A 26,167-nucleotide genomic window follows, 5' to 3' on the forward strand; every position below is an offset into this window, starting at 1 on the left:
AATCCAAAGTCAAATTCATGGGCGAAATCTCGGACCCCTTTGAAATCCACACTGGCCTAAGACAAGGAGATGGACTATCCCCGCTATTGTTCAACATCGTCCTGGACAAAGTAATGAGCGAATGGGAAGCTGAAGTCAGGAGACAAAACACCTGGAGACCAGTCACATTAGGAAGGAAAAGACTGGAAATCCCTTACCTAGCATTCGCAGACGACCTAGCGATACTGACCTATGACCCAACATCAGCAAAAACACAGATCGAAATCCTGAAAGAATGCGCCGAGAAAGTCGGCCTACAAATCTCTTTTGAAAAAACGCAAGTCCTAACAAGAGAAGGCGACGACATCACAACCAAGTACAGCAAAATTAAAGGGGTCACACACTTCAGATACCTAGGCGAAATCATCGAAACGACCGGAACAGAGAAACTGGCTTACGAAGACAGACAACAGAAGACACGGAAATCACTAAGCATGGTACAAAACGTCTACAACAAACAATGCATTTCCAGAAACACCAAGATCAGACACTATAACACAGTGATCAGACCCGCCGTACTGTATGCCAGCGAAACACTAGCACTCAACAGGAAAATCAAAATTGAAGAAATCAAAAAAGAAGAACGCAAAATCATGAGGAAAATTTTAGGATGAAGACCCACACCAGATGGCTACAGACTACAGAAGAACTCAACAGTAGAAGCATATTCGAACATCGAGAACGATATGAGAAAAAGGCGCCTTAAATTCTACGGACATTTAGATAGACTCCCTGAAACAAGACTCAGCAAGAAAATTCTAGAACACATCAAGACACTTAAAGTCTCGACACCCTGGATGGATAATCGAAATATCCATACCCAATACAACAAATATACAAAAGAAAACAGGAGAAAAAATTGAAAAATACATCCAACTGGCTGAGGAAGTCAAAGACATGTGGCATCAGGATAAAGTTGACATCATACCAATTATACTATCAACTACAGGAGTCATACCACACAATATCCACCAGTACATCAATGCAATACAGCTGCATCCAAATATATATATACAACTACAGAAATCCGTTATTATTGATACATGTTCAATTACCCGAAAGTTCCTAAATGCAATATAACACATACCGTACAGTTAAAAGGAAGTGACGCTTGATCAAGGTCCGCGTCACTCCATTTTTAACCGGACTTAACGTCTGAGAAAGTGAAGGAAATAATAATAATAATAATAATAATAATAATAATAATAATAATAATAATAATAATAATAATAAGAAGAAGAAGAAGAAGAAGAAGAAGAAGAAGAAAACACTAACTACACGGCAAGCACCCGTATCATCTAACACAGCCACACATTGATCAAGACGCATCCAACACATGGCTAACAAAAGGCAATATATACAGTGAGATGGAAGGATTCATGATTGCAGTACAGGATCAATCAATAAACACCAGATATTACAGCAAGCATATTATTAAAGATCCCAATACCACAACAGATAAATGCAGACTTTGCAAACAACAAATAGAAACAGTAGATCACATCACAAGCGGATGTACAATACTAGCAAATACAGAAGACCCCAGAAGACATGACAATGTAGCAAAAATAATACATCAACAACTTGCCACACAACATAAAGTAATAAAACAACACGTTCCCAAATACAAGTATGCACCACAAAATGTACTGGAGAATGATGAATACAAATTATACTGGAACAGAACCATTATAACAGATAAAACAATACCACATAACAAACCTGACATCATACTCACCAATAAAAAGAAGAAATTAACACAACTAATCGAAATATCCATACCCAATACAACAAATATACAGAAGAAAACAGGAGAAAAAATTGAAAAATACATCCAACTGGCTGAGGAAGTCAAGGACATGTGGCATCAGGATAAAGTTGACATCATACCAATTATACTATCAACTACAGGAGTCATACCACACAATATCCACCAGTACACCAACGCAATACAGCTACATCCAAACATATATATACAACTACAGAAATCTGTAATTATTGATACATGTTCAATAACCCGCAAGTTCCTAAATGCAATGTAACATATACCGTACAGTTAAAAGGAAGTCACTCTTGATCAACGTCCGCGTCACTTTCCATTTTTAACCAGACATAACATCTGAGACAGGAAATAGAAATAATAATAATCATCCTCTCTTTAAATTATTTCTCATTCCTAGCAGCAATGATGCTTTTATGCGTATTTTACTCTTCGTTCATATTGTTGCAATTCTATCAAATTTCTGGCTGATGCCGCTAACTTCAGGTGGACTGTCGCTTGAATGAGGGGTGCATGACATCATTATTTAGTCCTTAATACCACCAATCAAGCAGCCATCCAACCAACCAACTATGGCTCCACATACCAACAGATCTTTTCTTGTTTGTCAACCATTCATATCACATGCATCTTACAAAACTAGAGACCTTCACTATTAACCTATCACTATCCTCTTCAGCTGTGACAGTGGGTTTCAATTTTCTCTGTTTTCTTTACAACATTTACACTTTAAATAAAACAGTTCACAAATATTCCACATGTGTGGACAGTTGCAGCCACCTCTCTAGACAGTTGCAGCCGCAGAAAATAACAATGAAATGAGAGGGGTCTGGAGGGATTTGGGGGGGGGGGGGGCAGCTGTTGTTGTTAATTATCAAACAAAGATATATGTTGCTGTTTCCACTTTATATGTGATCACCTACTAACTGACTGACTAATTATATTATATCTAAAAACAAAGATGATGTGACTTACCAAAAGAAAGCGCTGGCAGGTCGATAGACACACAAACAAACACAAACATACACACAAAATTCAAGCTTTTGCAACCAATGGTTGCTTTGTCAGGAAAGAGGGAAGGAGAGGGAAAGACGAAAGGATGTGGGTTTTAAGGGAGAGGGTAAGGAGTCATTCCAATCCTGGGAGCGGAAAGACTCACCTTAGGGGGAAAAAAGGACGGGTATACACTCGCGCGCGCGCACACACACATCCATCCACACATATACAGACACAAGCAGACATATTCAAAGGCAAAGAGTTTCTTGCCTTTGAATATGTCTGCTTGTGTCTGTATATGTGTGGATGGATATGTGTGTGTGCGCGAGTGTATACCTCTCCTTTTTTCCCCCTAAGGTGAGTCTTTCCGCTCCCGGGATTGGAATGACTCCTTACCCTCTCCCTTAAAACCCACATCCTTTCGTCTTTCCCTCTCCTTCCCTCTTTCCTGACAAAGCAACCGTTGGTTGCAAAAGCTTGAATTTTGTGTGTATGTTTGTGTTTGTTTGTATGTCTATTGACCTGCCAGCGCTTTCTTTTGGTAAGTCACATCATCTTTGTTTTTAGATATATTTTTCCCATGTGGAATGTTTCCCTCTATTATATTGATATGACTCATTATATTCTTATACATTGTAAATTTGTGTGATTAATCATCGTGAAAACTAGATTGCAGAGTTTAAAATTTGGCAGTGTGTTCACAATTCAGTTATCAGTCATCATATTTAATATACTTCTTTAGGCGGATACAGTTAATGGACAGAAATATGGAAACACCATAAACTCAACACGTTACCATGCCTAATACGGTGTAGGAAAACAATTGGCATTTAAAACAGCATCCAGTTGTCTCAGATTGGATAAATACAGGTCTCTTATGGTTTTCAGTGGAGTATTATACCATTCTTCATGTAAAATAGTGGAAAATTCAGGTAACAATGATGGAAATGGATAGTGATTATGCACTCTTTCCTCCTAATTAGACCAAAAAATCCCCCTAATTTTGAGATTTGGTGACTGTGGTGTGCAGGGCCGATGTGACAATTCATCCTTGTGCTCAAAAAAACTAGTAGAGGGCAATGCAAGCTGTGTGAACAGGGGTCATGTTGTGTTGGAACACAGCATCACAAGTGTAGTTCAAACACTGTACCACGGGATGGACCTGATCAGCCAAAATGGCCACATAATCCTTGGCAGTAACGCAACCTAGAGGAGTGGCAGTGGGGCACATGGAATTCAATGATATGGCTATCCTAATCATCACTTCATTTTGAACTTGGGATGTAAATTCAGTCAGAATTTGAAAACAGTGTGAAACAACACTCATCCGACCAAGTGACTTCCTTCCAATACTCCATAGCCCAGGGTTTATGGCATTTGCACCAAGTTTTCCTGTTACAAGCATTTACATCACCAATGAGTTGGTTTGGAATTCCATCTTGCCCTGCAATTTCCTGCCTATGGAGCTCCCATCATGTTTTGGTGCTGGCAGTCTTCGTGAGTGTGACATTCAGTTCTGCGATGACTGTTGCAGGTGTCAGCCTCTTATTTTTTATCAGAGACATCTTCGATCATGGTCAGTCATGATAACGCACACTTTCGTCCACATTGTGACTTAGCAGATGATGTTTTTCCATTTTCTCAGTATGTGCCTTAGTGGATGATGATTTTCCACTTTCCCTGTATGTGGTATAAATCTTAAGTACTGTACCTCTTGAAACACCAAGCTTCAGCTACCTAGATTAAAGGCGCCCACCATATGAGCACCAGCAGTTTGCCCATGTTCAAATTTACTTAGCTCTAACGAAATGCACACACAACTATACAGAACACTATTCTGCCCCCCCCCCCCCCCCCTCCTCCCCCCGGGGGTCCACAACTCTTTTGTGGATACGTGCGTGGCGAGCACGGGGCCCCGAGCCATTGCAGCCTTCTTTCTCTCCAGGGCTGCATTTCCTTTCCCTTCCCCTCATTTCCCCTCCTTGCTCCTTTCCCCTCGCCCTCTCGTCCCCCTCTCTTGCTTATCTTGGCCCCGCTATTCTCCTGGTTCTGTTGATTTTCCAATTCGGCTTTGTTGCATAATCATCTCCTCCTTTTGGCATTCCTTGGTCCCCCTCTGGGGTTTGACCTCTATTACAAAATTTCTCCTCCGTAGTGTGAGCCATTTGGGGAAGAGCACCTTATCTAGTGTCTCTGACGTGTGCCCTCCTAGTACATTCCACCTTTTCTTTCACGTCGTTGTCTGATACTAGGGTGCATAGCCAGCACGGTAGCCAGCCCGTGTGGTGGGGTCGCAATGTACCCTTTTGGTTGAGCCCCCTGAACACACAGGGATACCTGAGCTGTGACCTCCTCATGCATGCCTTGGAGTGGTTGCTCGTCATCCTGGAGCATCGGAACTCCCGGCAATGGCCACCGTGCCAGACGGCCCTTGCTGTGGCTGGGTGGCGCCCGTGAGGAGAGCCCCTGATCGGAGTGGGTGGTATCAGGGCGGACGCTATGCAGATGAAACGCATACGGGTCCAAAACTCTGGCCGTTCTTCTGCGGCCGTCTCTCTGCGTGGAACGGATTCCTCAAGTGCTGCTTCTCTTGCCCCTTCGGCCTTCCCTTCCATGGCTACCCCCTGGGAAGAGGGTCAGGCCCGTCGTCTAGGGGCAAAACCTTTCCCCCGTTATCTAGTTTGCACCAGGACTGATATACTTTCACCAGTGTCAAACCTTTATTCTTTGTGGAACACATTGATGACAAGTTTGGTGAAGTGGACTCCCTGAGCAAGATGCGGTCGGGTTCATTGCTGATAAAAACTGCTTCAGCTGCCCAGTCAGCTGCCCAGTCTGCCTGTACCCATCTTGGCACAATTCCTGTGTCCATTACCCCTCACCAGTCTCTAAATATGGTACAAGGTGTGATTTTTCACAGGGACCTCATCCTTCAAACTGATGAGGAACTTCGGGATAATCTCGGACGGCGGCGTGTTCACTTTTTCGGCGTGTTCAGAAGGGTCCTAAAGACAATCGTATTGATACTGGTGCCTTTATGCTGGCCTTTGAAGGGGCTACCCTCCCTGAGAAAGTTAAGATTATGGTCTATCACTGTGATGTGAAGCCGTACATCCCACCTCCTATGAGGTGTTTTTAAGTGCTTGTGTTTTGGCCACATGCCTTCTCGCTGTTCCCAGGCCCCTCTCTGTGACTGTGGACGTCCACTCCATGAGGGGAGTCCCTGTGTTCCCCCTCCTGTATGTGTAATTTGTCATGGTAGTCATTCTCCACGTTCACCAGATTGCCCAGTATATAAGAAAGAAAAAAAGATACAGGAGTATAAGTCCCTCGATCGTTTAACCTACACAGAGGTCCGTAAGAAATATGCACGACTGCACCCTGTGTCCATGACATCTAGTTACGCCTTGGTTACATCTTCACCCCTTCCTCCCCCTTCCTTTCCCCCATCCCGGACCCCTCTCCTCCCCCCCTCCCCTGCGGCTCCCACACCTTCTCCTATGGGCGCTGCTCCCCCTCCCCAGCCGGAGAAGTGTCCCACTCCTTCGGCGTCTGCTGGTCAAGGGCGCCTCTCCCGGGATGCCCCTTCCCGGCACCTTCCAGGCCAAAGGTCTGCTGCCGCGCGACGACCGCGAGAGCTGCGGTCTGTCGGCCCCCAGGTCGCCCGGTCTCTTTTTGTTCCTGATCTTGCTGCAGCTGGCTCCTTTATGCCACACAGCCCTCCTCGATCTCAGCCTGAAAAGAAGAAGAAACATAAGTCCCAGGACAAAGAGCCTCTGGTGTCACCGGAGGTCCCTTCCCCGACTTCACAACCGGATTCTGACCTATCATTCAAGGATGTCGCCCCCTCGTTGTCGGTGACGGGTGGGGACCCGGCGGTATGACTGGATTTAGCGTGTTCAGCCCCCATTTAAACCATCATTCTGTGGTTCTCCAATGGAATTGTAATGGATACTATCGTCACCTTCTGGAATTGAAATCCCTTCTTTCGTCCTACTCTGCAGCTTGTGTGGTTCTCCAGGAATCTCATTGTACTGATGCTCACTCACCGACCCTCCGTGGGTTCCGTGTTTTCTGTCGAAATCGGGTCGGACCCTTGCGGGCTTCTGGTGGCGTTTGTACGTTGGTCCGTACAGACATTGCTAGCTCGTGGATTCCTCTCCAAACTACATTGGAAGCGGTTGCTGTTAGGGTCCACTTAGACTCTGCAGTCACAGTTTGCAATCTTTATCTCCCTCCTGACAGGACTCTTACACCTGCTGCCTTAACCGCCCTTCTTCAGCAACTTCCTCCTCCCTTCCTCCTCCTTGGGGATTTTAATGCTCATCATCCTTTGTGGGGCAGTGCCTTTCCATCTAGACGAGGTCTTCTTATAGACCAATTTATTGCAGACCACGACCTGTGCCTTCTTAATGATGGCTCCCCTACTCATTTCAGTGCCGGTCATGGTACCTTTTCTGCCATTGATCTTTCTCTTTCTTCTCCCTCTCTCCTCCCTTCATTACACTGGTCACCACACGACGACCTTTGTGATAGTGACCATTTCCCGTTGATTATCACGCTCCCTTCCCACTCCCCGATGGACAGGTTACCTCGTTGGTCTTTCCACCGCGCCGATTGGCCTCTATACACTGCACAGGTTGAGTTTTCTCCCTCTTTGTCGGTTTATATTGATGACGTCCTACGTGACGTGTCTGACGCGATTGTTCGCGCTGCTAGCCTTGCTGTCCCGCGCTCATCTGGACCATTTCGTCGCCGGCAAGTCCTGTAGTGGAGTACGGCCATTGCCATTGCCATCCGTGATCGCCGTCGAGCTTTGCAACACTTTAAGAGGCACCCATCCATAGCCAGCCTTACTACCTTTAAACGCCTCCGTGCTAAAGCCCGTTATTTAATCAAACAGAATAAGCGGATATGTTGGGAACGATTCGTTTCTTCCCTTGGTTCTACTGCCCCTCTGTCACGGGTATGGGCTACCCTTCGTTCTCTCCAAGTTTGCCATCGGCAGTCCACCCTCCCAGGTCTTCGCCTCCCAGATGGCATTTGTACGGACCCATTAGTTCTTGCAGAACATCTTGCGACTCATTTTGCAGTGGCGTCAGCGTCAGCCTCCTATCCAGCTGCTTTCCTTAATCAAAAACAGCTGGCTGAAGCTTCCACCTTATGTTTCACCCCTTGTGAGTCAGAATCTTACAATGAACCTTTTACTGAATGGGAATTTCTTTCTGCTCTATCTTCTTCTCATGATACGGCCCCTGGCCCAGATTCCATTCATAACCAACTGCTTCAACATCTCAGTGCTCCACAACGGCAACATCTTCTTCGGGTGTTTAACCGTATCTGGCTCCAGGGTGACTTCCCTTCTCAGTGGAGGGATAGCATTGTGGTTCCTGTCCTTAAGCCTGGTAAGAACCCCCTATCTGTTGACAGCTATCGGCCAATTAGTTTGACCAGTGTTGTTTGTAAGTTACTTGAACGGATGGTAGCCCGTCGGCTCAATTGGGTCCTCGAATCTCGGGATCTATTGTCGAGTTACCAGTGTGGCTTTCGAGAGGGACGATCTTCAATCGATCATTTACTTCGCCTGGAATCCGCAGTTCGGCAGGCTTTTTCCCAGCGCCGCCATTTGGTTGCAGTGTTTTTTGACCTTCGCAAGGCCTATGACACGGCCTGGCACCATCACATCTTACTTACCCTTCATCAGTGGGGTCTTCGGGGCCCACTCCCGATTTTTATCCGCCAGTTCCTGATCCATTGGTCATTCAGAGTTTGAGTTGGTACTGCTTTTAGTTCTCCACGGACCCAGGAGACGGGCATCCCACAGGGTTCTGTCTTGAGTGTCCTTCTTTTCCTCATTGCTATCGATGGACTTGTGGCCTCTATCAGTCCCTTGGTCGCCCCTGCCCTGTATGTGGATGATTTCTGCATTTGGGTTAGTTCCTCCTCGATGGCATCTGCAGAGCGGCAGCTCCAGGTAGCTATACGGCGTGCCTCTGCATGGACCCTCTCACACAGGTTTCAATTCTCTCCTTTAAAATCGTGAGTAGTCCACTTCTGTCACCGTACTGCGATCCACCCTGATCCAGAACTCTATCTCGCTGCACAACGATTGCCTGTGGTCCCACAGTTTCGTTTCCTGGGTCTTCTTTTCAACAACAAGCTCACTTGGCTGCCCCATATCAGACTCCTGAAGGTAGGATGTTTCTGTAAACTCAATGTCCTTCGCTTCCTTGCCCACTCCTCTTGGGGTGCGGACCGTTCCCTCCTCCTCCGTCTTTATCGTGCTCTAGTTCTGTCTCGCTTGGACTATGGTTGTCAAGTTTATGGTTCAGCTGCTCCTTCCACACTGCACGTGCTGGATCCAGTCCACCATCGTGGTATCCGTTTGGCCACCGGTGCCTTCCTTACTAGCCCTGTTGATAGTCTCCTGGTTGAAGCTGGGATCCCCCCCCTTTCTGTTCGGCAGTCCCAGCTTCTGGTGTCTTATGCACTTACTATCCGTTCCTCTCCCACTCATCCTTCCTATTCTATCCTGTTCCCAGACCATGGACGTCGCCCACCCGACTCCCGCCCTCGGGCGGGTTTACCGGTTGGGCTGTGCCTTGCGTCTCTTTGCCGTGATTTTCAGCTTCCTTCTTTGTCCTGTCTTCCTCGCTCCCTCCCCTCCACCCCTCCTTGGTGAGTTCCTCAGCCTCGACTTCGGATGGATCTCCGCCGCGGTCCGAAAGATTCCATCCCCCGGTGGTGTTCCGTTCCTTTTTCCGCCAAATTTTATGGGAGCTTCGGGATGCTGTTGTTTTTTACACTGATGGCTCTAAATCTGCTGATCGTGTTGGGTATGCCTTCACATCCTCTGTTGGAACGGAAAGTCATCTGCTGCCACCTACATATGGGGTGTTTACTGCGGAATTGATGGCAATTTCCCAGGCCCTTACCTTTATTAAACAGTCCCAACACAACCGCGTTTTGTTATGCACGGACTCGATGAGTGGCCTTCTTGCTATTGACCGGTGTTTTTCACGCCATCCCTTGGTCTCTGCCATCCATGACCATCTCGCTGATATTCACCGTGCTGCTTGTTCCATTGACTTCATTTGGGTCCCTGGCCATGTGGGTATCCCGGGTAATGAGCTCGCTGATCGTTTGGCTGGGGGAGCAGTTACTTACCCCCTGTTTTCTGTAGCCCCTCCTGCAGCGGATTTACGGCTTCACATCAAATCCCACTTCGCACAGTCATGGGCCAATTCTTGGGAGGCTACTCCCCTGTCTAATAAACTTCGTACAATTAAGGTGACACCAGGCCCGTGGCGTTCTTCCTTTCACATCTCCCGAAAGGACTCGACCACACTGTGTCGTCTCCGCATTGGCCATACTCGGTTGACCCATCGTTTTCTTTTGCGTGATGAGCCACCCCCACTATGTGGTTGTGGAGCCTTCCAGTCGGTAGCCCACATTTTGGTTGAATGCCCCCTTCTTTTGGCTCGGCGTGCTAAGTACAGGCTCCCCCACACTTTACCTTTGATGTTGGCTGACGATTCCAGGATGGTCTCTCTGGTTCTCAGTTTCCTCCGGGAAAGTGGTTTTTATTCTCAGTTTTAAGGTTTTTAATCTCTCTCTGGTGTTGGGGTAGGGCGGTGAGTATTTGGGTGTCTCCCACTGTAAGCAGTGTTTGGAGATTCCTGATTCATCTCCCTGACCGAATTCCTCTTTTCTTCCCCTTTTACTCTGTTCTTACCCTTTTTTTAAAGGCTTGGTTAGTCTTTATGTTCCCATACGTACTTTCTACATTATAGCAGTTGTACCTTTTAAGTCACAGGTGGTCTTGCCTATGCTGCTTCAGCATAGTGTTGGGTTCGTTCTCTTGCCGACTTCCCTCATTTTGTTTTTTACCAATGACAACATGACTGCCTTTTTACGTTTTTCCCTTTTTCCGTTTTATTGTTCTGACTTTACTGAGTTGTCCCATTAGCAGAATGGCGCATATTTGAAACAAGGGACTGATGACCATGCTGTTTGGTCCCTTAAACCTCAAACAACCAACCAACTATTCTGACCACAATTGGTAGCATGTGCATTGATGTCTGAGCATGAATTTTTCTGGTGTTCCAACCCCTGTACACTAAGATTCAAAACATAACCACTGCCCACCATGAGATTAAATGCCACATGTGACTCTGTGACACTGTAAGGAAAATATTTAAACTGTGCAGAGGTAAATGCAGAATCATTCTAGTGATGGTACAGGCAGCAAATGAGGAAATCCACTGAAATAAACCACTTTAACAAATGACAAATTGCTGTAGCCTGGTGCCTGGGAATGAGCATCTCCGAAACAGAGAAACTGGTTGGCTGTTCGTGTACTAGTGTGAGCATCTATGGAAAATACTCAGAGGTTTTGGGGTGTCTCACTCTGTAAAACAGGATAGGCAGTTACCTGTGGCAGATGTAATAGACAGGACAACATTTCATCATGTCCTGCTCTATGAAGGAGAATACCCTACGCCTCCTAGCTGGCTACAAACAAAATAAGAACTGACATCAGGATCCCAACATGAGAAGCAGTGAATGACAATTTGTGTGCAACAACACACCTGGACCAGTGTGGCTGATTGGTACAGGAAGTGATAGCATTACAAGGGTGTGTGATGGGTCCTCTGTGCATGTTAACAGCGTAGTCAGCGTCTGCGGTTACTAGATCTAAAAATTACATGACTTTGACTGCAGCGCAGCCGCCTGTGTGGTGATCGCCACTCTGTGAATTCTGTATCTCTTCCAAATCATAAGGCTAATGCATGGAAGTGTAGGGTTGCCACCACTAAAGAAAGCAACAAGGTTCTGGTAAAAATCATGTATATTCTTGAGGCACGTTGGTCTCTATAAAACCTTCTTACAAACTTCAACAAATAACACCAATTCTCTCCTGTGCAACTAAGAAACCTCTATGATGGTGGCCATGTGGTTGTGCCCTCAGTGTGGTGTTTACACCTCCAGTGCATCCTTCCGTGCTGTTCCAAGGTGTACTAAATCTTGTCACAATAAGGCTAATCCCAATTGCACTCTCAAGAGTATAATACTGTTTCTGCTACACAGGTCTTCCACACACAGTGCCAGGATCTTTTCCAAAGAAATGCACAGAATACCCATTGACGCCTCATTAACATCCCTCAATTCAGATTAGTAGCGATTGTAACCAGCAGGTTATCTTCAGTTGTCACTTGGCCACAAGTTGGAAGTACAGCAGCAGGAGCAAATGCAGCAGCTTACTTGATCATGTGTGGCAGCATCCATGCTGTTGCGCAGAATAATTCACTATTATAAAAGTGCACAATCTATACACAAGTGATTGAACACACTCTGGCTTTGTTTGAACAAAACTCAAAGCTTATTTACGAGATTTGGACTAGCAATGCTGACGCCCATCCGTCCCATTCACTGCCAGAACTCTTAAGTCCCTAACACTGGCGTTCCTGACATCCTTCCCTCTCTCTGCGTTGCTGTGATGTCAGCCACCTTCTTTTACATGGAATTGAACCTTCTCAAGTTTAACTCACGCTTACTGATTCTCTAGCACTCATATTATGGATCTGTACTTTTATCTAATATTTGCCGCTGCTCCCTGCTTTACCTTAATTGTTCATTGGAAGAACTACTTTCCCTTTGCTGGAGGGCACTGTTCCTCCACTTCTTGGCTCATGCAGATCACTGTGACCCCACAGCAACACCCAACTCGGCTCACTCCAGAAGCATGCGACGCTGCGATCTGCGCCGGCTTGGCTTGGTTCAAATGGCTCTGAGTACTATGGTACTTAACATCTGAGGTCATCAGTCCCCTAGAACTTAGAACTACTTAAACCTATCTAACCTAAGGACATCACAAACATCCATGCCCGAGGCAGGATCCAAACCTGTGACCGTAGCAGTCGGGCAGTTCCGGACTGAAGTGCCTAGAACCGCTCGTCCACCGTTGCGCCGGCTTGCCTCACGCTCAATATCAAGCTGAATTTGGTTTCACCCCTGTGTGATAAAACTTGCTGCAACTTTTCTTTCATTGCTCATCCTGCAGCCCCATTTTCCTCTGCAATAATCAATTACTCTTATTTCCAGACACTACATATTAAAAGTTGCACTAAGCTGGAATGTGGGCATTCATTCTCGTCACATTGCTACATTTCAAAGTGTTTTGGAGCACATTGTTTTGTTACAGTGTTGAATATGGAGCTCTGCAGCAGACTACCCTTATGCATTCCCTTGGTGACGCAATGACATCATCAATTATGATAACATTTGTATGAGGTCATCGAAATTGGAATGTGGATTAATGGGAACGTGTCACCTGATGGAATGAATTACATTTCTTGTTGCACCAGGTCGGTGGTCACGCCAAAATATCCAATAATCTAGGTGAGCAGCTGCTTCAAACAAGCCCTGTGTCATTGTCGCAGGGTATTGTGGACAGTGTTACGCTAGAAGGGGACATTCACCTGGACTTCCAAGGGACCTTTGGTAGTAACTGAAGGCACCATGACAGCTGTGGACTACATGAACATTATGCATAACACTTGCATCCCTTTCTGCTTCAAGTCATCCCCAATGGCATTTTTCAGCAGGGTTACTGTTCATGGCACAAGACTGCAATCGTGTTACAGCAATTTAAGGAGCACAGTAGTGAACTCGTGTTGTTGTCACGGCCACCAAATTCACATCGTGTGAACCCTGTGGAACAAGTCTTGTGCACTCCACACCCACAAACCATTGGCCCAGAATTTACGGGAATTTTGTAAGCTATGTACAGACAACAGGTGTCGCATACTTCTAAGCACTTATCGAATCCCTGTTCCACAAAATTGCTGCTGTATTCTGTTCCAAAGGTAGACCAACACACAATTACGCAGGTGCTCGTAAATGGTTTTGCTCATCAGTGTATATATTCAGTGTGCCATTGTGTAGCACACTGTAGTTGGTAATCCATACTATTTTCAGATACTTCTTTTCTTCCCCCTTACAGAGCATAGGAATAATTAATGCTCATGATCTGTACATCTCGCCCATCTTGTTTTATGGACCTTGGAAATATTATTGCAGAAGTGTGGGGTAGTCAAATTGTTTAAAGTTTATTTTGTCTGAAATAAACCTTCAGCATTTTCTGAGAGAGTTGTCCACCTTCCACTGATTCCCACAGATTTAGTTTATTACCTGTGTAACACTTTTGCACGGATTAAACTATCGGATGAAAAGTTTAACTGCACATTTCTGGTTGTCTTTAGGCTTCTAAACTTACGAGCAGTCTGTAGGCGACTATTTATATAGCCTCATTGGCAGGTTCCCCACACTTTCCCAGAATTCTCCATATAAATCACACTTCAATTTGCCTTTGCTTCAGTTAGTGTCACCTCTTTGTTCAACTAAAAAACGTTATTGCTCTTCCTTTAATTCCTGTGACACATTCAGGAGATCTCTTAGAAGTTCTATGCCTTACAGTACCATACTATTTGTAGAAATTTTCTTGGTTGCTAACAGAAAGTGGTTCAGCAGAAGAGGATGTAGGGAGCAGAGCAAGCTGCTCCTGCCCAGCTCACAGTCTGTTATGGTGAATGGCGGCAGCGGACAATAAGACGTGCTCGTCTCACACAATGATAACACTATCCATATGCTTCATGCTTTGTGCCAGGCATCTTATTATGTAATGTAACTCTCCTTTTCCAAAGAGTCATAAATAGCGCCCACAATGAGTCTAGAATTGAATCGTGTCATTTTGCAGCAAAAGACAGCACATTCATTACACAATGGCTAGTGTAGTGCTCCATATGATACTTTTATTGTTGGATTCACAAACGTGTGTTGTTCACAAAACTCTAGTGGCCCAAAGTCTTCGGACTTCACCAGTTCAGTACTAAGGAACTCTGATTCTTAAAATTTCAACAACTATTAGTGTTTGAAGTTTGTTCCAAAGCAGTAAAATGGAAACACAGAGTACAAGTCGTATTTTCACTAAAGCTTGCGTCACGTAAGATGGTGCTCCTGCGCATAAAGGTGGAGCAGTGAAGGGATGAGAACTGCGCGTGCACGGCAGCAGAGAGCGGGCAAATGAAGTCCATGTTGCCAAACTGCATTGCTGCGGACAACAGTCAGGCTCATTTGCCTACGTTCAAATCTATGAGGGGAATAGTAAATACTAAAACCAGTTTTGATCAGTTGTCACAAGAGAAATATTAATTCACACCGTTGCGTCCACTGCTCCACAGTGCGTGAAGTCAGGAGGCGAGAACAGCTGACACAGCTTTGTGAAGTTGTGGAAGTACAATTTTTCTCAAAATGACAGTTGTCTAATGACAAGATCATTGAAACTCTTGCAATAATTATCATTTATTGCAATTTGAACTGTATTATATGTAAAAATTTAATACACAACAAAATTAACTTCAGGCACAAACCAAAATCATTATATTTGCTTTACAACTGCTTCTACTCAATAGGATATTTAAAAATGTGTATAAGGTGTGTGTGTTGATGTGTTTGACTGTAGTCAAGTGTAATCACTTTAAGTAAAAAAAAAAAAATAGTGGTAGAAAAGACTAATGAAAATACTATCATAAAAGTGGTCAGTAATTTGTCATATTTTTCACTGTTAATGGGAATTATGAGTGTAAACTAACTCTTCCGACATTACAGTGAGAGATTGCATTTATAACCCATTGAACAAGCAAATAATTAACCAACATCTGTGAATAACTCCAGGAAATGGTGACTGATAACATTGAAAACCACCAATATATCGACCAGTAACAGTTACTGTCATTTTAGGTCTTTATCCAGTTCGTGCCTTGAAAATGACAAGGATTTACATGTAGAAATATTAAACTTTTGACGAATTTATCCAGCTGCATTCTCGCATGTTATTAGAGCATACAACATGGTGAGAGAAACTTAACTTCTCCTTTGGCAATACGTTGAACATTATAGTCTGCATAATTCAAAGGATACAAAGACCTAATCAAAAATGCTAGGAAGTTCTCATTATTGGTATAAATCTGATATGTTGACAAACACATTTTTAAAAACCTCAAGTCTTTAAAACTAAGAAACACTGTTACTTTGTTCCAAAGTCTACATCGTAATACCACCGCCACTTCTATTATTCAGTGAGTGTTATCTTGATTTCTTCCCCCCCCCCCTCTCCCTCCCATATAGGCTTATCCTTAGCCAAAATTAATTCCATAGGGCTACACTGACAGTGACACGTGGGTAAACACAAAACTGTGTGAACCCATTCACATGCAAGGAAGTCAAGTTTATACATTCTGTCACGTGACTTTTATAAATTAATGAGCCGCAGGACATCAGCAAGAGTCTGGTTTATACTGTGCTTAATATTTTTATTTTGAAGCCAGCAAAAATTATCCGCTTTTATGGTGTTTATACTTGGTGTTTTCTCTGTAACAGTTGAATTATAACTGGCAAGACCGACTTTGAAGCAAGTTATGACAAGAAATGTGAATCACGTTACGAAACTGACAGTGCTCATTTCCGAATGGTAGTGACTGCTGTTTCTCGTACACGTAAATGCAAGTTTACTCTCAGAAACAAAACTAGAAGTGTCAGAATGCACAATAATTATCCGAGAACCTATTCCTATGAAAACTTTAAAACTGCCAGTACCATCACTCACTTTCCAACAGATCTTCCTGGAATGATGCTAATTGGCCCATGTTTCATCAAGGTGAATTACCTCCTTCTCTTGGATCATGAATCTTTATATGGGATGTAGTTCATCTGCACCTATGTCACTTCTTTGAACTACAAACTTTCTTCTTAACTATCAGGAATCAATGTCTTTTAAAATTCTTTATACTGTCGAAGCACTTACCATTGAAGCTAACTTTCTCCCACATAAATGTGACACGTTTTTGTGATCTCAGTCATTCATCATTCACATGGAGCACTTTAAAAAGTCATTGTTAAAACCATCCATTTGTGTTACAGGTTCCTTGCAAATTCGATGCTTTCCAAGCGACATGAAACCAACTTTTTCTACTGTTCATACAGGTCTGACACTTTCACTTAAAACTCTTTACAGGTCTATTGCTGACACCACATGGTTCTGTTGGAGTCCATTGTTGTGTCTTCAAATGTCAACAGTTGGAGACCTGCTTTAAAATTCGTGTTTGAAAAAGTTATAAATGCAGTAAAAATCCCGCTTGCCTGCTTTCACACCTAAACTGCTAAAAAAAAAAAAAAAAAAAAAAAAAAAAAAAAAACTGAAAGTTGAATCAATAATACGGTTGTCGTGAAGTACTGCATCATGTAGGAGTGAGATTCTCGCTGTCTAGGTGTAACTTGCTGCTAACCGCTCGGAAAGAGAATGAATATTATTGGCTGACAGTGGCTAGTGGAGGGGGATGCACAGAGCGGCTGAAAACTGGGCAGCCTTCCAACGTGACACGGACTTTAGTTGCTATGAAATATATGCACATCCCCTGAAGATGGCTCAGATGTCAATACTGGCTAGGAAACCATTTGTGTGACCTAAGGATGAAAAATACAATATAAGAAATATATTATTTTTTCTGCACAAACTGCTTTGATGTAACATCAGTCATAACAACTAAAGGCACATTCAGTTGCTTATTAAAATATTTCGTTTCTTGTTGCTTTCAGTTTGGAGCCATGTAAGAATATTATGAAAAGGAAAGTTGCTCCTCACCATATAGCGGAGATGCTGAGTCACATATACACTATGTGATCAAAAATATCCGGACACCTGGCTGAAAATGACTTAAAAGTTCATGGCACCCTGCATCGGTAATGCTGGAATTCAGTATGGTGTTGGCCCACCCTTATCCTTGATGACAGCTTCCACTCTCGCAGGCATACGTTCAGTCAGGTGCTGGAAGGTTTCCTTGGGGAATGGCAGCCCCTATTCTTCACATAGTGCTGCATTGAGGAAAGGTATCAATGTTGGTCTGTGAGGTCTGGCACGAAGTCGGCATTCCAAAACATCGCAAAGGCGATCTAGAGGATTCAGGTCACTGTGTATGCCAGTCCATTACAGGGATGTTATTGTGGTGTAACCACTCCACCACAGGCCAGGTATTATGAACAGGTGCTCGATCGTGTTGAAAGAAGCAGTCACCATCCCTGAATTGCTCTTCAACAGTGTAGGCCTGTGCTGTGATAGTGCCATGCAAAACAAGAAGTGGTGCAAGCCCGTTCCATGAAAAACTTGACCACACCATAACACCACTGCCTCTAAATTTTGCTGTTGGCACTACACACGCTGACAGGTGACGTTCACTGGGCATTTGCCATACTCACACCCTGCCATCGGATCACCACATTGTGTACCATGATTAGTCACTCCACATAACGTTTTTACACTGTCCAATTGTCCAGTGTTTACGCTCCTTACACCAAGTGAGGTGTCGTTTGCATGTACCGGCTTGATGTGTGGCTTATGAGCAGCCGCTCGACCATGAAATTCAAGGAATTCCTGTGTGATGGTCTGGAAAGATGTCTAGCTATTACACATTACGACCCTCTGCAATTGTCTGCGGTCTCTGTCAGACAACAGACGATGTCGGTCTGTACGCTTTTGTGCTGTACGTGCCCCTTCATGTTCCACTTCACTAACACATTGGAAACAGTGGACCTAGGGATGTTTAGTGGTGTGGAAATCTCGTGTACAGACATATGACACAAGTGACACCAAATCACCTAACCACGTTTGAAGTCTGGGAGTTCCACAGAGCGCCCTGTTCTGCTCTCTCACAATGTCTAACGACTACTGAGGTTGCTGATGTGGATTACCTGGCAGTAGATGGCAGCACAATGCACCTAATGTGAAAAATATATGTTTTTGGGGGTGTCTGGATATTTTTGATCACATAGTGTAGGCACAACAAAAAGACACTCACAAATAAGCTTTCAGCCAAGAAAGCCATTGTCGAAAATAGATCACACACACCCACACGAACACACGCAAATGCAACTCACACATACGTGACTGCAGTCTCTGGCAGCTGAGCCACACTGCGAGCAGCACTGCATGATGGGAGTGGCATCTGGGTGGGGGTAAGGAGGAGGCTGGGGTGGGAATGGGGAGAGATAGTAGGGTAGGGGTAGGGGGCACTGAAGTGCTGCTGGGGAGTGCGCAAGGAGGAGGTGGAGAGAGAATACGGCAGCTAGGTGCAGTTGGGAGTTTAGACGGAGGGCAGGGGAGAGGCTGGGGGTAGCGGAAAAGGAGAAACAAAGAAGAATGGGTGCGTTGGCGAAATGGAGACTGTGTACTGTGGGGATGGGAACAGGGAAGGAACTGGATGGGTGAGGACAATGACTAACTACGGTTGAGGACAGGGGGGTTACGGGAATGTAGGATATATTACAAGGAGAGTTCCCACCTGTGGAATTAAGAAAAGTTGGTGTCGGTAGGAAGCATCCATATGGCACAGATTGTGAAGCAGTCATTGAAATGGAGGCTGTCGTATTGGGCAGCACGCTCAGCGACAGGGTGGGTCCACTTGTTTCTTGGCCACAGTTTGTCAGTTGCCATACATGCGGACAGACAGCACAGTGGTTGCAGCTTAGCTTGTAGATCAAATGACTGGTTTCACAGGTAGCCCTGCCTTTGATGAGATAGGTGATATTTTTGACCGGACTGGATTAGGAGGTGGAGGGAGGATGTATGGGAGATAGGTCTTGCTTCTAGATCTATTACAGGAATATGAGCCATGAGGTAAGGCGTTGGGAACAGGGGTTGTGTAAGGATGGATGAGTATATTATGTAGGTTTGGTGGATGGTGGAATACCAGTGTGGGAGGTGTGGGAAGGACAGTGGGCAGGACATTTATCATTTCAGGTCATGACGAGAGGTAGTCAAAACTGTGGTGGAGAATGTAATTCAGTTGCTCCAGTCCTGTGTGGTACTCAATACCACCCAGGATTGGAGCAACTGAATTACATTCTTTGCCAGGGTTTCGACTACCTCTCCGCCGTCCACCAAACCTCATAATGTATTCGTCCATCCCTGCACAACCCCTGTTCCCAACCCCTTAGCTTATGGCTCCTATCCCTGTAACAGACATTGATGCAAGAACTTGTCCCGTACATCCTCCAACATTCCATGTGGGCATGACAACGAACAAACTGTCTGTCTGCATGAATGGCTACCAACAAACTGTGGTAAAGAAACAAGTGTACCACCCTGTTGCTGAGCATGCTGCCCAATACGACATCCTTCATTTCAATGACTGCCTCACAGCCTGTGCATATGGTTTCTTGCCACCAACACTAGCTTTTCTGAATTTGCAGGTGGGAATTCTCCCTGCAATGTATCCTGTTACCCTAACCGTTGTGGCCTCAACCTTTGTTAGTCATTGTCCTCACCCAACCATCCCCTTCCCTGTTCCCATTCCAGCACTACACAGCCCTCATTCCACCAACACACCCAGTCTTACTACACTCCTTTTCTGCCCCCTCCCCCCGTATCCTCTCCCCTGCCTTCCATCTAACCTCCTGACTGCACCTAGCTGCCCTACCCTCTCTCCACCTCGTGCCTGCGCACTCCCCAGCAGCACTTCAGTGTTTCTTACCACTGTCCTACTATCCCTGCACACCTCTGCCCCCTGCCCCAGTCTCCTTACCACCACCCAGGTGCCACTCCCATCACGCACTGCTGGTGCTGCTCACAGTGTGGCTCCAGCTGCCAGAGACTGCAGTCATGTGTGTGCTTGCTTGTGTGTGTGTGTGTGTGTGTGTGTGTGTGTGTGTGTGTGTGTGTCCTTTCATGGCTGAAAGCTTATTTGTGACAGGCTTTTTGTTGTGCCAGTCTGTGACTCAGCTATCTGGTGAGTAGCAACTTTCCTTTTCATAATATTGTTACATTGTATCCTGAATTTTTCATTGTTTGATCAGTTTGAAGCCATTTCAGTTTAATCATAAATGAGACTCGAAAAATGCTTTTATTATAATTATTAAAACAAGGTGTATTTGTTTTATTAAATGTCTGTTCATCAGCTGTTGTGACATCACAGGATATGTTGGATAGAGAAATTAGTGCTGGGAGGGGTTATCCAAAAAGCTTATTAGTGAAGCAGATGTGGAGACAACTTGTGTTGTGGTTCACAATATGTTCGGCAGTTGGATTGTCAAGTTTGCTGTTGTTTGGCACAGTTTAGTGGTGGCCATCCATGCGAGTAGACATTTGACTACTTTCATGCCCATGTAGAATGGTGCTCAGTAGTAACTACAGTATAGCAGATATATATAACATGGCTGCTTTCAGAAGTGGCCCTATTACTTGTTTGGTAGAAAATGCCTGTGACCGGACTGCAGTAGGTGGTGTTAGGTGGCTGTTTGGGATAGGCCTTGCAGCTGGGCCAACCACAAAGCAATGACCCATGGGGTAAAGGGTTGGAATATGGATGGACAAGGATATCCTGTAGGTTGGGTAGGCGGTGGAACACTATTTTGAGTGATGTGTGTTGGATTTGTCTCTGTTCTATGTCAGAAAGTCTCTTCCTTACAGCCTCGCCACCCACATCTGAACCTGACTGAACAGGTGACAGTTGTGTATAATACTGACCCTTTGCCCTGGAAGTCCAGAGAGACTGTGGTTGGGATTGTTCACAAACATACTGTTTTTTGTTAGTAGCGTACAAATAATGGACAATGGTGGGCATCAATATTACATCCAGATGTATCTCAATTGCACAGTCCTGGTGTTTGCTGGGCAACTGGTTTCTAAGGCACAAAAAGACCAGACCACTTACAGTAGGACCATGCTTTATAAAGCACTGATGTTCACCCCAGTCATTGGTTTGAAGAGCACTACACAATGCCTGTGTGTCTAGCTTTATATTCTAGTACTTCAAAAACTGTGTGGTTTATTAGTCTTGGGAGCGTTACAGTGTATAGTTTGGGATTTTAATGTAATATTCTTCCTCCCAAGAGCAGTGTATTGCAAGAACAGCTCAGAAATAGGTATCGTTAGAGACAACAAAAGATTTGATACTTTGCTTCATCTACTGATTATGACCAGAAGATTAACAATCTGCATTATAAGACGTTCTCATAGAATCTTTTGTTTTGTGGTGACAGTTCAGAAATTTGTTTGCTTATTTTTTCATATATGTATTGTTTTACGCTAAGTTTTTTGTGTATTAAAAGAGTTCTCTAAAATTCTTTGGAGTTCTTTCATTTAAAAAGTTAATATATTGAGATGAAAAATATTTTTTCTACACTAATTTTAATCATTTTCCTGTTCTAGTTTTATTCTGGTAAGAAGACACCTTTGACGTTACATCGTTTGCTGCATCTTATCTGGACGCATGCACGCCACCTAGCTGGTTACGAACAGCAAGATGCGCACGAATTTTTCATAGCTGCGCTCGATGTCCTTCATCGTCACTGTAAGGGCACCAGCCCTCTTCCCACAAGCAATCCACATCATTGCAATTGCATCATAGATCAGATATTTACAGGTGGTTTGCAGTCAGATGTTGTCTGCCAAGCTTGCAAGTAAGTGAGCTAATAGTCAAATATTTGCCATGTCATTTAATTTTCACTAAGACTGTTTTTGTGATTAAATATTAATCATATGAAAAATAGACCAACCTTTTAATAAACACTGAACGTTAAAATAAAGTAACCAAGTGTTTTCAGAAGCATGTTTAATACTAATTGAAACATTGCGGGAAAAATTTCCATTCGAGATCTCCAATGCCACATGCCATCAATAGGAAAATCTGTAGAAGTGGCTTATTATTGTGAATGGTGTACCGCTTTGTATAGACCCTGAATGACTGGATGAATAGTTATGGCAGTTGCGGTTGTATTAAAATAATGATATTCAAAATAGTTTACATTCAAGCAAATTAGAAACACAGCCAGGTTCATATCAGTGAAGTTGTCACTGTTGTGATAGGAAAAAGTAAAGCTTTGCAGAGTATCCATTATAGATTAGATTAGACAATGGAAAAAGCAGGATGGAATGTAACAATATTGTGAAAGGAAAGTTGCTACTCACCATATAGTAGAGACGCTGAGTCGCAGGTGGACACAACGAAAAGACTCTCACAAATATAGCTTTCGGCCAGTAAGGCCTACATCAGAATTAGACAACACACACACACACACACACACACACACACACACACACACACACACACACACACACTTACACACTCGCATAAACGCAACTCACACACACGACTACAGCCTCAGGCAACTGAGGCCACACTGCGAGCAACAGCACAAGTACGTGATGGGAGTGGCGACTGGGTGGGGGTAAGGAGGAGGATGGGGGGAGGGGGATAGTATGATAGGGGTGGCAGACAGTGAAATTCTGCAGATTATGCAGGTGAGGGGAGGGGAGATGTGGGGAGGGGTGAGTAGTGGTAAAGGAGAGAAATAAAAAGACTGGGTGTGATGGTGGAATGAAGGCTGTGTAGTGCTGGAATGGGAACAGGAAAGGGGCTGGATGGGTGAGAACAGTGACTAACGAAGGTTGAGGCCAGGAGGGTTACGGGAGCATAGGGTGTATTGCAGGGGCAGTTGCCACCTGCGCAATTCAGAAAAGCTGGTGTTGGTGGGAAGGATCCATATGACACAGGCTGTGAAGCAGTCATTGACATGAGGGATGTCGTGTTTGGCAGTGTGCTCAGCAATGGGGTGGTCCACTTGTTTTGGCCACAATTTGTCAGTGGCTATTCATGTGGACAGACAGCTTGTTGGGTGTCATGCCCACATAAAAATCAACACAGTGGTTGCAGCTTAGCTTGTAGCTCGCATGACTGGTTTCACAGGTAGCCCTGCTTTTGAAGGGACAGGTGATTTTCATGACTGGACTGGAGTAGGTGGTGGTGGGAGGATGTATGGGACAGGCCTTACATCTAGGTCTATTACAGGGATATTAGCCGTGAGGTTAAGGGTTGGGAGTAGGGGTGGTGTATGGATGGATGAGTATATTATTTAGGTTCGGTGGACAACGGAATACCACTGTGGGAGAGGTCAGGAGGATAGTGGGCAGGACATTTCCCATTTCAGGGCATGACAAGAGATAGTCGAAACCCTGGCGAAGAATGTACCAAGTCCTGCAGGACTGAATTTGGGAGTGGGGCTACAGGTAAGGCCTTTGGAAAGGATTGAAATTTCTGTGAGTTTAAGGCTTCTGGAGGAAAGGTTCATGATTGTGTCTCAGGTCTGTTTAGGTTCTCGATTCTGTGTGGTGGCGGGAGTGAGTTTTGGAGGGCGGGGTAAATGTAGTAGGTCTTCAAGGCAGGGTTTGTCAGCTATGAGGGGACGTGGAGGAGGTTCGGAGGTTGTGTTTTAGAAGGGGTGAACAGTGGTACTCCAAGGCAGGAGTAGGAAGTGAAGCAGGGTGGAGAGGTTTTTGAAGTGGAATTGTGAATGTTACTCTAGTTCCTGGAGAGCAAGAGTTTTAATGTGAGTTGTGGGTTCCAGGAATTTGGAATTGCATAGCAGGAGAATTTTGTGGATAGAGAGAAGGTGCTGAAAGGAGGTTTTGGCTTAGTTGATATGGTTTTGCAGGACTATGTTGGTGAGGGCCAAGGATTGGCGGAATCTGAACAGGTGGAGGCCATTGGAAAGAGGGGTGGCAGCCAGAGATGGGTAATTTGATGGTAAGGCCATTTGGGGGGATTACGTGAGCCAAGCTACAATGCAGGAACAGTATGTGGGACTGGGTTCTGGCTAGGGATAAGGGAACTTTTTTGTATTGAGGCTGATGGAAGGAGCAAGGATCCGTGGTGGTGGAAAAAAATGTGAAAAATTATGTAAATAATGTAGTATTACGATAAAAAAAAATCGCAAAAACACACCCAAATACGTGTGAAAAATCACGAGAAGGCTGAAACTGAGGTAAAAGGGGGAAACGATGAAATCTGAGGGAGTCGACAGTAGCGAAAGGTGGGTCTCACTAAAATTGGCAAGAAGTCACGACGACATCAAAGAAAAGATATAAATAATATATAAATATATATTTTACTGTAGGAAGCAAGTTTGAGGGCAGATAAATATGAAGAAGGGGGATAACAGGTGTGAATGGATGAGGTGGAATTAGTGGGTGCAAACTGAGCTACAATGGAGAAAGAATGAGGGGTGGGGAAGGGTTTGTAGGATGAGATACAAGATCATTTGGCACCAGAAAGGTGTGGGGAATGGCATGGGAAAATAAGGGAGAGTGATCAGTTAGAAGGTGTGGATTAATGATATCAGCGGAAGTGATGCTGCACCAACAATCAGCGTGGTCTTGTAGCTGTCATTTGTGTGCGGCTGAGATGGTTGATACAGTGTGACTAGTAAGCAGAGCATGCAGTGCAGTTTGTAAGGCGACAAGAGAAACACAGGCAAGAAGAGAAAGGAGGACAGATATTGAGTATAGTGATGCATTAGAAAATATCAACAAAGGAAAACGGCACTGGGTTAGGATTGAAGAAAAGCTGGCAGGCAAAAATAAACAATGGAAATCCAGTATGGAATGTAAAAAAAATTGTGAAAAGGAAAGTTGGTACTCACCATATGGCGAAGATGCTGAGTCGCAGATAGTCACAACAAAAAGACTGTCACAAACATACCTTTCAGCCAGTAAGGCCTTCGTCAAAATTAGATGACAACAAATACATATACACAGACATGCAAACGCAACTTATACATGTGAATGCAGTCTCAGGCAACTGAGGCCACACTGCGAGCAGCAGCACCAGTGCATGATGGGGTGGCGACTGGGTGGGGGGTAAGGAAGAGGCTGAGGTGAGAAGGGGGAGGGATAGTAGGATAGGGGTGCCGGACAGTGACGTGCTGTTGGGGAACGCCAGGGAGTAGGTGGGAAGGGGGTAGGGGAGCTGCGTACAGCCGGGAGGTTAAACAGAGGGCAGAGGAGAGGTGGGAAGGGGGCAGGGGATAGCAGAAAATGAGAGAAGTAAAAAGACTGGGTGCAATGGAGGAAAGAGGGCTGTGTAGTGCTGGAATGGGGACAGAGAAGGGTTGGGGTGGGTGAGGACAGTAACTAACGAAGGTTGAGGCCAGGAGGGTTACGGGAACATAGGATGTATTGTGGGGAAAGATCCCACTTGCGCAATTCAGAAAAGCTGGTGTTGGTGGGAAGGGTCCGTATGGCACAGGCTGTGAAGCACTCATTGAAGTGAAGGATGTCATATCTGGCTGCGTGCTCAGCAACAGGGTGGCTCACATGTTTCTTGGCCTCTGTTTGTCAGTGGCCATTCATGCCGACAGACAGCTTGTTGGGTGTCATGCCCACATAGAATGCAGCACAGTGGTTGCAGCTTAGCTTGTAGATCACATGAAGGGTTTCACAGGTAGCCCGGTCTTTGATGGGAT

At 44.8% G+C, this 26,167-nt stretch overlaps 1 protein-coding gene across 1 annotated transcript in view; it reads left to right on the top strand.

The window, feature by feature from the left end:
* The window catches only part of LOC126458582 (ubiquitin carboxyl-terminal hydrolase 22), a 140,157-nt gene that overhangs the window by 42,084 nt on the left and 71,906 nt on the right, over window positions 1–26,167 (top strand). The window contains exon 5 of the mRNA XM_050095718.1: window positions 22,077–22,327. Coding sequence (XP_049951675.1) covers window positions 22,077–22,327 — 251 coding nt within the window. The remainder of the gene's footprint in view (window positions 1–22,076; window positions 22,328–26,167) is intronic.

This window comes from Schistocerca serialis, chromosome 2 (assembly GCF_023864345.2).
Source record: "Schistocerca serialis cubense isolate TAMUIC-IGC-003099 chromosome 2, iqSchSeri2.2, whole genome shotgun sequence".
Taxonomy (NCBI): domain Eukaryota; kingdom Metazoa; phylum Arthropoda; class Insecta; order Orthoptera; family Acrididae; genus Schistocerca; species Schistocerca serialis.